Source organism: Talpa occidentalis, unplaced genomic scaffold (assembly GCF_014898055.3).
Source record: "Talpa occidentalis isolate TD23 unplaced genomic scaffold, MPIMG_talOcc4v2.1 talOcc4.2, whole genome shotgun sequence".
NCBI classification, from domain to species: Eukaryota; Metazoa; Chordata; class Mammalia; order Eulipotyphla; family Talpidae; genus Talpa; species Talpa occidentalis.
In genome coordinates this window covers 108,834,407-108,846,978 of record NW_023602073.1, presented here as the reverse complement: position 1 = coordinate 108,846,978, position 12,572 = coordinate 108,834,407, and the positions used below count along the sequence as shown (strand labels likewise).

Below are 12,572 nucleotides of genomic sequence, written 5' to 3'. Positions count from 1 at the left end.
GCTCGCTCCTCCCACCGCCCCCCCCCCGCGGCGCGCCGAGCTCCCGCCTCCAGGCCCCGCCCTACTGGCTGCGCCCCTTCCGTCCGCGCCCACGTAGCGAGAGCGGCTCGTGCGGGGCGCACGGGTGTGGCCGCGCTGGCGCAGCGACCCCTGCTGGAGGCCGCCCTGTGGAGGACTGCGCTGGGCGCGGGGCCAGCAGCGCGGCCCCGGGCTCGCAGCCTAGGCCGGAAGCCAGCGCGGCGCGGTTCCGCGTGGCCAGGGGAGTTTGTCCTAATGCAGCGAACCTTGGCTACTCTGAGGTCGTCAGCCCTTTGGAACGTCTTTAAGAGTCATAAGCGTCTCCAGAAAAATGTATGTACCCGCCAGAATTTACTGACAATGTCAAGGAAGTTCCTGTTTTCAAAAAGAAAGCCAGTAACAGAGCAAATGAGGCACACCTGCCCAGCCTACCTGTTAGGCAGTCGGTTTTCGGATGGCAGATACCAACCAACAACAGAAAACCCAACTCTGAAAATAGTGCTTCGTAGTGGACTTTGTGGAAACAGCCCTTTTGTAATGTAGAAAGATGAACCCGAAACTAAAGGAAGAACTTCAAAGAGACAAGCTGTTTCGTGAAGTTTTATAATTGGTCACACTAAGGTGCATGGGTGTGCATGCTCTGTTAAGTATTTTCTTGTTTGCAGAGCGTTCTTCTTTCCTTTTCCCATTGGACGCACCATCTGCACTTGGCATACACTTTGATTTCCACGGTGTCCTCACTGCTGCACAGAGGCTTCGCGGTTGCATTTGTGCAATAAGAAAAGCAGTTACCATTTGTCTCAAGTGCTGAAATGATACGATTTTATATATTTTGTCAATTCAGTTTACACTGTTGACAGTTTATACAGGGTATACACAGTTGCATTTACTAGTTTAAGGTATTTGTTAAAATTATAGATATATTATCAAATCTGCCAGTATAGGCGTTAGTAAGTATTATAAAGTGACAAAACTGTTGTATGATTATGTGTGATTGTGGTTGGAGATGAAATAATAACAGTGATCTGGATTACATAGAATCAGCTTGGTCATTTTAAAAAATAAACACTCATTAGATAAGTTAATTTTTAACTTAAAATGCTAATTAATATAAAAACTCTGAAATTAACAAGTAGTGTATATATATTTGACTTTTTTTTTCACAGACATCTCCCACCCCCAATTTCCTAACAGGATTACACTAGTTCAGATAACAAGACACCACTGAGCTTTGAGTTACCCCCTACAAATCTGGGCTCCAGCTTTTAGTTTAGCTCAAATAATCTTAAGTAAAATGATGGGTAAGTCAAACGACACTTCTGTGTCACTACAGGTTGGGATCTGTAGATGAGTTTAAAGTTATTTTTTTATGCAGGAGCAACAGTTTCACTTTCTATATTCTGAATGTTGTTTGTTATAGGTTAGATTTTGTTTTCTTATATTTTATCTTACAACTTATTTACTACTGCGAAAATTCATAGACAGATATCCCATCTAAATAAGGTCAGGAGGCTAAAACAGCGCTTAGGCATCCCAACCTGAAAACGACGGGACCCAAAATGCCCTGCAACTCTGACAGGAAGTGATGTTGCTTCCCCACATCAGGGCAAGGAAGAAAGAGGTCCTTTCAAAATAGCATCACCAGGTCCAAAGGTGATTAAAGTAGGTATTGGATTTAGTTCAGGAAGCACAAGTGTATCTTGCCATGAGATAGTGCTTTCCAAATTGCCATTTTGTTATTTGCAAATAAACTGATTTTGGTGGTTGAATAACTGATTGCCTTTGTTGAGGTCAACTATTTACTTGCCTGTTCACTTCTTAACAGAGAACAGAGAAGAAAGTTCTGTTCCACTGCCTCATCGTATTTGTCCCAAATCTCGAGGTAAGCTAATCACCGAATATATTTTAGAGCATTCCATTACACAGTCCACTCCTCCACACTAAACTCCAACCTTCTCACGTTGCCAAGGAACTTACTCTTTATAGGCAACCTCTTTTCTGAATCTTCACCACTTCCAGATCATTCTTGCCAGCAAACATTCAAGTAACAAATTCTAGCTATTTTATTTATTTTTTAAAAGATTTATTTATTTATTTATACAAGAACCGGAGTACAGGCCAGACGCACGGGAGGGTGAGAGGATTCACCAGAGACAGAGCGGGGAACAGAACAGGCAGACTGATGAAATACACTGCAGAGGGGGGCAGCGGGCGAGATAGGAGAGGTCTGCCGCACCATGTGGGATTCTTGCCGGCCTGCTGGGATCGAACCCGCACTGCAGAGGCTGCGGACAGCTTCACAGTGCAGCGCTCAACCGCTGGCGCCACCAGGGGAGGCCCTCTAGATGTTTTATATATATGAGATTTTTTAAAAATATTTAATTTAGTAGAAATGTGATAATATTTTTGTCATTCCACTTTATTAGATTCATTCCATGTTTAGATATGCTTTAACTCCTTTATACAATTCATATATAAATTATCCCCCATTTATTTGGTTCCTTCCTAAAAAACAATTAGGTTCTTACAAATATTGCAGCAGTAGACATCTGTAGAGGTATCACCCTGTGGCAATTTTTCTAGGGTGTTTACTTAGAATAAGAATCTCTAGGTTCTAGAATATGTTGTTCTTCAATCTTACTAACAAATACCTAGTTATACTAGTTTACTGTTGCACAAACTCATGAAAGTCATGTTTCTTCCCATTCTCCTTAGCAGTATATGTCTTCAGATTTTTGGGTTTTTTTTAAAAAAATTTTATTTATTTATTTATGCATACAAGAACTGGGGTGTAGGCCAGAGATGTCGGGGGAGGAAGAGTGCAAGAATTCACCAGAGACAGAATGGGGAGCAGAACAGGCAGATCTACTGAAAAACACTGCTGAGGGGAGCTGTGGGCAAGACGAGAGGTCTGCTTTCCCATGTGGGTCAGCTCCCTGGCGGGGAATCAAACTCATGCATCAGTGGCTGGCAATAGCTTGATAGTGCTGAGACTTTAACCCCTGCGCCTCCAGGGAGGCTTGTCTTCAGATTTTTAAACCTTGTCAGTCTCACGAATAGAAACTATTACCTTGTTTTCATTTGTAAATTTCCCCTGATTGATAGTGAGATTGAGAATCTTTTCATATTTTCATTAGCTATTGAGATTTTCTGTTTGATTTGCCAGTTTATATCCTTTGCTCATGTTTTCCATTCATCTGCCCTTCCCCTGAAGTTACACACCAGTCCCACCATGTATGGGCATGCATACCTGTAGGAACCTTACTGCACGCTCAGCTGCAGCATCATATACGTTGACTGCAATGGAAATGACACCAAGGGAGTTGTGCTGTAGTGGCCCTGGCAACCTTGATCCTGAGTTGAGTTTAAGATGCCCTTGAGTTCTTAAAAGATAGGTAAAAAAAAAAACAACAATAAAACACTCACATATATGCGCGTCCCTAAATAGTATCTTGAGGGCCACCCTGGTGGTGTAAGGGGTTAAGCACCGCACTATGAAGCAATCCGCAGCCTCTACAGCAGGAGTTCTATCCCCACCTGCCAGGGAGAAACCCACATGGCACAGCAGACCTCTCTTGCCTCACCCGCTGCTCCCCTCAGCAGTGTATTTCAGTCAGTCTGCCTGTTCTGTTCCCCACTCTGTCTCTGGTGGATCCCCTTACCAGCCCCCCATACCTCTTTTCCTATACCCCAGTTCTTGGATGCATAAATAAATCTTTAAAAATTTTTTATATAAATAATAGCATACTGTGTATCGTATAAGATGAATATGTGAGCTTTCACTTGGCATTAGGTTTCTAAGACTCACCTACTTGTTGCCAGCAGCTATAGTTCTCCTATTTCTTTTTACAATTGATAATAATCCATAGTATGAATATGCCATACTTTATTTTTTCATTCTTCTCTGATGCACTCTGGTTTCTTTCTAGTGGTTTTTTGTTTGTTTGTTTGTTTGGTTGGTTGGTTGGTTTGGTTTTTACTGTAGTGGGAATTGTAGCCATGAATAGTCTTTTAACTATATCTTCGTGTACATGTGCCAGAATTTCTCAGTGGGTATCAATGCTGGAGAGCAATTACTAGAATTTTGAGAGTGCATATGTTCAATTTTATAAGATAAACTAAATTGTGTTTATGCCAATTGTTACCTGACTAAGAATGAGTGAAGCTCATATCCTTGCTAGTTATGCAATTTACATGGTCACACTTCTTAATTTTTACCAATCATTGGTGTGGAACAGTATATTTGATTTACACAATCTAGTAGGTGTGATGTGTGTGACCACCATCACCCCTGCCTCCTGGGGGCTTTTGGTGCTTGCTGTTGGGGCCCATATAAGCAGCTGAGAAATAAAAATGTTAACTTGTATTTCTCTGTTGACTCCTAAGGTTGAGTATCTTTTCATTTTCTTTTTTAAAGATTTTGTTTATTTATTTATTTATGCATACAAGAGCTGAGGTGCAGGCCAGAGGTGTAGGCCAGAAATCAATCATGGGAAATCCTCTGTGTGAGAGACAGAGTGGGGAGCAGAACAGATGGATCTACTGAAATACACTGCTGAGGGGAGCAGTGGGTGAGACAGGAGAGGTCTGTTGTGCCATGTGGGTTAGCTCCCTGGCTGGAGGTGAACTTATAAAGCAGTGGCTGGAAATAGCCTGATAGTACTGAGACTTTAACCCCTGTGCCACCAGGAGGTCCCTAGAACTTTAATTTTGAATATAAAGGGCTTGTACAGCCTTTGTTGGATTTTTTCCTAGGCAACATATATTTTATTGTCATGGCAAATTGTTTATTTTAGTTATATTTTGAAAACTTTTTTTTGCTGGGGGGGGAGGGTTTTTTGTTTGTTTGTTTGTTTGTTTTTTGTGGGACCCTCACCGGTGGCCGGGGACGAACCAGGCTATAGAGGCTGCGGGTAGCCTCGAAGCTCAGTGCTCAACCGCTGGGCCACCAGGGGAGGCCCAGGGCAGGGGGGTGGGGGGAGGTTTTGTAGCAGTTAATGAACCTTTTTTTTTTTTAAAAAAAGATTTATTTATTTATACAAGCACTGGGTACAGTCAGAGGCATGGGAGGGTGAGAGAATTCACCAGAGCCAGAGCGGGGAGCAGAACAGGCAGAGTGACGAAGTACACTGCTGAGGGGAGCAGCGGGCGGCAGGAGAGGTCTGTCACGTCATGTGGGACCCTCACCCGGCAGGCAGCAGGGGATCGAACCGGTGCTGCAGAGGCTGCAGGCAGCTTAGCAACCCAGCGCTCAACCACTGTGCCATTGGGGAGGCCCTAATGAACCTTCTTTAGCCTGGCTTCAGGTTACCAGTACACAGGACTCCCCACACCCTTAGTTTTCTCATCAGGTCTTCTGCTGAATAATTTGGCCTTCATGATGACAGGCTGCTTGGGGAGTTTGTCCTTTCCCAAACTTTCCAGTACCCTGACATCAACGACAGCAAAAGGGAGAGTCTTGTTTTTGGCAGCATTTACGCTGTCCGCTCACTGAGCAAGGTCCACAGCTTATCAAGGTTGACAGTGGGGCAGAAACTCTGATTCCCCTTTATGTGGTGATATCTCTTACCCAATTACCCAAAGTAACCCTGTGGTGATGCTTGTGACCAAAATCACCCCTGCCTGCTAGGACCTCTTTTTTTTTTTCCCAAGATTTATTTATGCATACAAGAATTGGGGTGTAGGCCAGAAGTGTGGGAGGTAAGAAGATTCACCAGAGACAGAATGGGGACCAGAACAGGCGGTTCTACTGAAATACACTGCTCAGGGGAGCAGCAGAGGAGACAGGAAAATTCTGCTGCACCATGTGGGTCAGCTTCTCATGCCCTTATGCCTCAGTGGCTGGCAATAGCTGGATAGTGCTGAGAATTTAACCCCTGTGCCACCAGGGAGGCCCTGCTGGGGCTTCTGATGCTTGTTGATGGGGCCATAGCCGTGGCTCTCATGGCCTTGACATGTCTGGGTCTTCCACAATCTGATGCCATGTCAGTAATGGGAACAAAAAAAGGGAAAGCTTTGTTATAAATGTGTAACTTACAGAGCAGAGTGCAAAATCTTAAGTGTAAACTCAGTGACTTTGTACAAATGTATTATACCTGACATCTACCTACCTAGATAGTAGATGATATAGAACATTTTTAATATCAAGATGGTCTATCATATTCCTTCCTGGTGAACAACCCCCCAGAGATAACCACAAGTCTGATCCCCAGTATTACATTAGCTTTCTCTGTCTTTGCACAGTTATGCTTTCTAACTGCTTCTTGTTGGTGTGTGTCAATGCAATTGAGTTTGGTGTACTGAGTTCTTATTCAGTCACCTTGCTATGCTTTCCCTCGTTGTATGTTGATGGTTTTTGTTTTTCTTTAGAGCAAGGTTGGGACTTTCTATGTGGACAGTCTTTTTATTTGTGTATGATTACAGGCTTGTTTCTACTTTTGTTATCTTTGTACTTTTAAAATCTTTTTCTTGCCTCATTCTTTTGGTTAGGGGATCTGGTAGAATGTTGGAAAAAAAGTACTGGTAGTATTTTTCCTGATTTGAAAAGAAATACTTCTAATTTATTAAAAGTGAAATATGCTAAAGGGTTTTGGCATATAATTTTTTTTAGGTTAAGAAGCACCCTTTGAGATCTATTCTGTTATAGAATTATTTATATATTTTAACAATAAATGGAATTTGAATTTTATCAACTATCTTTTCTGTATGTATTGAGATTATATATTTTTTCTCTTTTATTATGTTAGTCATAAATGAGTATATAGATTTTCTAATGTTAAGCCATCCTGTATAAGTCCACTTTGACATTTATTTTATTCCCATAGGAAACTTATATCTAAAGTGAATTTCTTGTAGACAAAAAAGTTGGCCATGTTTTTTGATCTACTTTGACCCAAATAAAACTAATCTTATACTGTTCGTGTAGTAGCTTTAGAATCTTAATTATTCCAACTTCATTGAAAAGTTAGGGGGAAGGTGCCTCTTTTTTAATGTGCAATGGAAAATTTTGCATAAATTTGGAATAACCTTGTTATTCTGTAAAATTTTTTGGCCCATGTGCACATGTGTCTGTGTGTGTTTGTGTGTGTGTGTGAAGATGTTTATATATTGATTCATTATTAAAGAAAAAAAGACTATCCAGGCTTTCTATTTCTTCTTGATTCAATTTTAAGTTAATTTTCCATAAATTACTTCATTGTATGTGTTCCCAATTTAATGGCATAAAATTGTTTATCTTTTCATATCTTCTAAAATTCTAATGGATGTATTACATCCTTCTGTATTTTCTCTTTTTCTTGATCAGTCTTGTTAGAGGTTGTCAATCTTAATAGTGTTTTTACATACTAAGAATTTTTTTATAGAATTTAGCTTTCTTTAAAAAAAGATTTATTTATTTATGCATGCAAGAACTGGGTACAGGCCAGAGGTATGGTGGGGTGAGAGGATTCACCAAAGACAGAGTGGGGACCAGAACAGGGAGACTGCCTGAAGTACACTGCTGAGGAGAGCAGCAGGCAAGACAGGAGAGGTCTGCTGTGCCATGTGGTTAGCAGCCTGGCCTGGCTGGGGATGGAGCTCATGCTGCAGTGGCTGTGGATTGCTTCACCCTGCTTCACTTTAACCCCTTGCGCCACCAGGGAGGCCCCATACTAAGAATTTTAACAGATCTTTTTGATTGTATCTTTGCTTTTTAGTTAATTAAATTCTTTCCTTGTTGTTACTTTTACTTTCTTTGGACTTATTTTTCATAAATTTTTCAAAAATCTTTAGCTAAATGATACACTCAATAATTCTCAGCCTCTCTTGTTTTCTAACACTAGCATTTAAGGGTATACATTTCTCTCTCAGGACAATTTAACTGCAACCCATAGTATTTTCAATACCATTCTCTGGACCACAGTTGGGATGACTGGTCTAGGTTTATTCATGGCAAGTGAACTAAATTTGTTGAGCTTTTACTAAATTTAAGTCACTATGGTAATTACATTAGGATAAGATACTGCTTGCTCCTCCCTTCTACCCATAATGTAAAATAAATCTATTGCAATCTTCAGTTATGACTCATTCCCTCAAAGTTATATAAACCTAATAATGTTCTCAGCTATAAGGATCTTAGTGTCAATAGGAATGATAAGTCAATGCCCATAATAAGCAAGATTGCAAAGGACCAAAATATGAATCAATGAAGAGAAACAGTCTTAGCCCTGAAATATGTACTTGAGTGTCAAGGATTACTTGAGGTATAGCACAGTTTTTTGAAATAAATGTGCTTTTTATTTGTTCTCTACCCTAGCCTGAAGGACAAACCAAAAATTATAGTGTACTTCTAAAATGAAAAGTTCTTTGGCCAGAAGTATCATCAGTTCTTTGAACCATGTGGCTTGAAATATTCTCAAGGGCAGCTTTTCATGTTTTGTGTAATTATGTTCAGGTTCTGAATCTGTAATTTGTTCTAATTTTCCATGAACACTCCTCTTGCAACCATTCATTTCCCGGCTATCCCACAATTTAAAAAATCCGTATTTGGATACATATTGTACAGGTAATGAGGAATCTTTAGAGAATTTGTTGTTATTGTTACAGTGACCAGGAAGAATGAAGGAAGAATGCCTTGATTTATTTACCATGTGTATTTTTAATTTTTTTTAAAGATTTTTGTGTTTTTTTTTTTAAGATTTATTTATTTGTTTGTTTGTTTGTTTATTTATTTATATAAACACTGGGTACAGTCAGAAGCACAGGAGAGTGAGAGAATTCATCAGAGCCAGAGCGGGGAACAGAGCAGGCAGACTGACGAAATACACTGCTGAGGGGAGCAGCAGGCGGCAGGAGAGGTCTGCGTGCCATGTGGGACCCTCCTCAGCAGCCGGGGGTCAAACCGGCGCTGCAGAGGCTGCTGGCAGCTTCGCAGCCCAGTGCTCAACCGCTGCACCACCAGGGGAGGCCCTGTTTTTAAATTTTTGTTTTATTTTAAAATAAAAATTATATATACTTAAGGCATATATGATATGATATACATTACATCATGAAATGATTACTACCAAGCTAATTAATTTGGCACTGCCTTACATGGTTACTATTTTTGTGTGTGAGATGAGAACACCTGAAATCTTTTCTCTTGGTAAATTTCCAGTATTCATTCCAATATTAATTATAGTCATCATCTGTAATTGTTAGGGGGCAAGGATGTCCTGAGCTAATTCCATACAAGCTTTGTGGACTCCACCCCCACCCCAGACCAAAGCCATCAAGGCATTGGGAATGACAAATCCCATCATCACCAAAAGGAGGGTTGCTGGGACCTGAGGGCAGAGTTAAGCTGCCAGGTTTGGCATAAAAGCAGACATGCAGGCCTTGGGTCCCTCTTGGCCTCCGGTTCTTGACCAGCTCTCAAGCGTGCCATTGGGATTCCAGGTAAGCGGAACGGGTAGGACGCATTTTAAGACTTTATCTCCCTCTTTTCTCCCTGAGTTGTATATTTCCTCATTCCCCTTCCCTTGTAAATAAACTTTTTAATGAACCTTTTGTGTATGCCTGCAGTTGAGTATTAAGAAATCCCTTTTAAGTGTGCAGGTGAGGACCCACAGTCAGGCAACCCATTTTATATAGGGGTTGCCCTGTATATAAGAGGCTCTAGATTTATTCATCCTAATAACTGCAACTTTGTACCCTTTGACCAACATCTTCTGACTTCCTTCCTCTACTGGATCCATTACTCTACTCTCTATTTCTATGTATTTGACTTTTCCAGATTCCACATGTGTGACCATACAAGTTTTTTTTTCTTCCTATATCTGACTTATTTCATTTTTATAATGCCCCCCAGATTCATCTGTGTTGTTGTAAATAGTAAACATATCGTGGTTGTCTATATTAGGGTGAACCATATAATATATGGTCTGCCCTCTAGTTTTATAAAGGGGAGCTCCTTTCAACCATCTCTCCAAAGGTTGCTGTGGCAAAAGGGAACTGAGACCAAAGGTGCAAATTCATGGAGTTTTGAGCTATCAGTCTTCTTGTAGCAGCTAGTCCTTCTTGCTGGGGTTACAGGTAGATAAAATGAGAAGCAGAAAGGTTCAGAGACGTTCTTATGATTACCCAGCTTACTATATACAATAGCCAAGATATGGCAACAACCTAAGTGCCCATCAACAGGGATAATTGGATTAAGAAGGTGTAGTGTATATACAATGAATACTACTGGGCTATAAAAAAAGAAAAAGAAAACTTGCCATTTACAACAACATTGGAACTGGAGAGGATTATGCTAAGTGCAGTAAGTCAGAAGGGAAAGACAAATACCAGATGATTTCGGTCATGTGGAAGATAAAGAAACAAAGCAAAGGAACAGACAAAACTAAACCAAAACAAACCCTTGGATTCTGACTCAGAACAGAATTACTAGAGGGGGAGGGGTGGGGGAGGAAGCACAGAGCAGGAGGGGTCCTGTGGACTATGGCGGAGCGGCATCATCATGGGCATAGTGTTGATGTCATTTTCGGAGTCCGTGGGTTTGGAGTGCGGGGTCCTTGGGTTCACTCTGGGAGAGGTGTCACTCGTGGCGAGTTTCCCAGGCGAGTTTCTCAACAAGACAGAGTTGGTAGTTATATTTAAAGAGCAGTTTTATTAGAAAAAGGGACAGAAGAGTAAAAGACACTTTCATAGATACAAGCGGGCAGAAAGAGCTGCCCCCAAAGGGACAGGTTTGCTGAGAGAGGCCTCCATGGTCATAGGCGGGCAGCCTTGAAGAGAGCGGCCTCGGCTGAGGGAGGTCAGTGAGGAGAAGCCCTGGCAGGTACAGGTCACGGGCCGGCAGGGGGCTGCTGCCCTGCAGAGGGAGAGAGTTGGTGAAAGGAAGCACCTGCATAGTCACAGGTGGGCAGAAAGACTGCTGTCCTGTTGTGGGGGCTGGGTTAGGTTTTATCATCTTCAGGGAGGGGCTCATCTTTGGGGGTGCATGGTTTGTGCCCCTGACACTCCCTAGAGCAGTCTGATAGTTTCTGGGTGTTGCGCCACCTGATCTGGGCGTTGATGCCTAAGGGTCTTGGTTTCTATAACTGGGTTAATGGCTTGTGCTAATCCCTTCTACCCCTAACTCCCTGTGTGAGTTATTTCTTGACCTTGTATCTCCTTTCCGGTTTTTCTATTCTTATCCTCCATCAGTGTGGTAACATAATTTGAAGAGGTGTGTAGGTGTATAGACACCTACAACACATACAGCAATATAAATCAATATTACCTCAACAATAAGAGTATTTAAAAATATAAGAAAAAATATTTACCCAGCTTTTCAGTGATTGAGTTTGGTTTTTGTTTTGTTTGGTACAGAAAGATTATAACGAGGTAGAACTTCCCTACTCTGTTGTGGGTTAGTGATTGTCTAAAGCTGTGCTGACCAATATAGCAGCAACTAGCCACACGTGGTTATCTTCAGTTAATTAAAATTTCAGATTCAGTTCCTCATTTGCATTTACCACATTTCAAGTGCTTAGTAGCTGCACGTATTAGCGGCTACCCTATCAGAGAGTGCAAATATAGAATATTTCCATCAGGGAAGAGTATTCCATTGGATGTACTGGCCTAAAGTGATCTATTGTTGTCTTACTGTTATAGGGCAGGGAGAGGGGCAGACCAAGCCCCGCAAACCTGCCTATTCTAAATGGGTTCTGCCATCCGCCTCATTAACACAAAACATATGAGACTTTAATGGGAAGGAACTTTAATTAAAGTAGGAAACAACACAGGAAAGGCAAAGAGTCTAGTTTCTAAATGAAGCACCCAAAGTTACCCGTCCCCTCGTGGGTAAAAGTCCATCCATATGGGATCGGCCCAGAACAAGGCCCCAAAGCCTGCCACAAGTCTAAAGCATCTTCCACTGGGGACCCACAGAAAAGGGTCAGAAACAACCAGACAAGCCCGGAAGGAAAAGAGCAAAATCAAAATCAGGATAAAAGCTGCCATTGTCACCTCCCCACAGGTCTCACCCACATCTGTGTCACCCAGTCCACGACCAAAAGACAAGTGCAGTTTCTTCACGTGTCTCTAGGCTCCATGCGCCTCCTCCAGGTCTCCTTCTGGCTCCATACTGCTTCCTTCCTTCTCAGTCTCCTCTGCAGCTTCTCCTCTCCCTGCTCAGCTCCACCCTCCCTTGGGTGGGGCAGGGAATCTGGAACCTCCCCCTTTCCTGGGGACCACCCTGTTACATTATGACATGTTGACATGTGTCATTTAAATTGTTCACTAGTTTTCTATGTCTCAAAGATATTGCCGAGAAAGGAGGGTAACACTGAGCTAAAATGTAAGATAAACAGGGGTGGCATGGGGTAAGACCAACAGTTGCTATGTGTCTATTGTTTGCATGTCATTGATTAGTAAATAGTGTCTGTGTACATGTGTTCACTCAATTACTCTTATGCAAATGTGCATGGGTCTCAGCCCTACTACATTCCAGGAGTAGTGTAAGTGCTACGATACTGCCCTGCACACAAGGAGCTGCTGTCTAGAGTGGACACAGAAAAAGGCCATGTAAAGCAATAGGATATGTTTAGTATGTA

The 12,572-nt window shown here is 41.8% G+C and overlaps 1 protein-coding gene across 1 annotated transcript in view; it reads left to right on the top strand.

Annotated features, from left to right (window-relative positions):
* Positions 1–241: 241 nt before the first annotated feature.
* The window catches only part of CD24 (CD24 molecule), a 41,131-nt gene continuing 28,800 nt past the window's right edge, over positions 242–12,572 (top strand). Inside the window, exons 1-2 of the mRNA XM_054699072.1 lie at positions 242–351; positions 1,844–1,900. Of these exons, the coding sequence (XP_054555047.1) occupies positions 274–351; positions 1,844–1,900 (135 nt within the window). The 5' untranslated portion in view covers positions 242–273. The remainder of the gene's footprint in view (positions 352–1,843; positions 1,901–12,572) is intronic.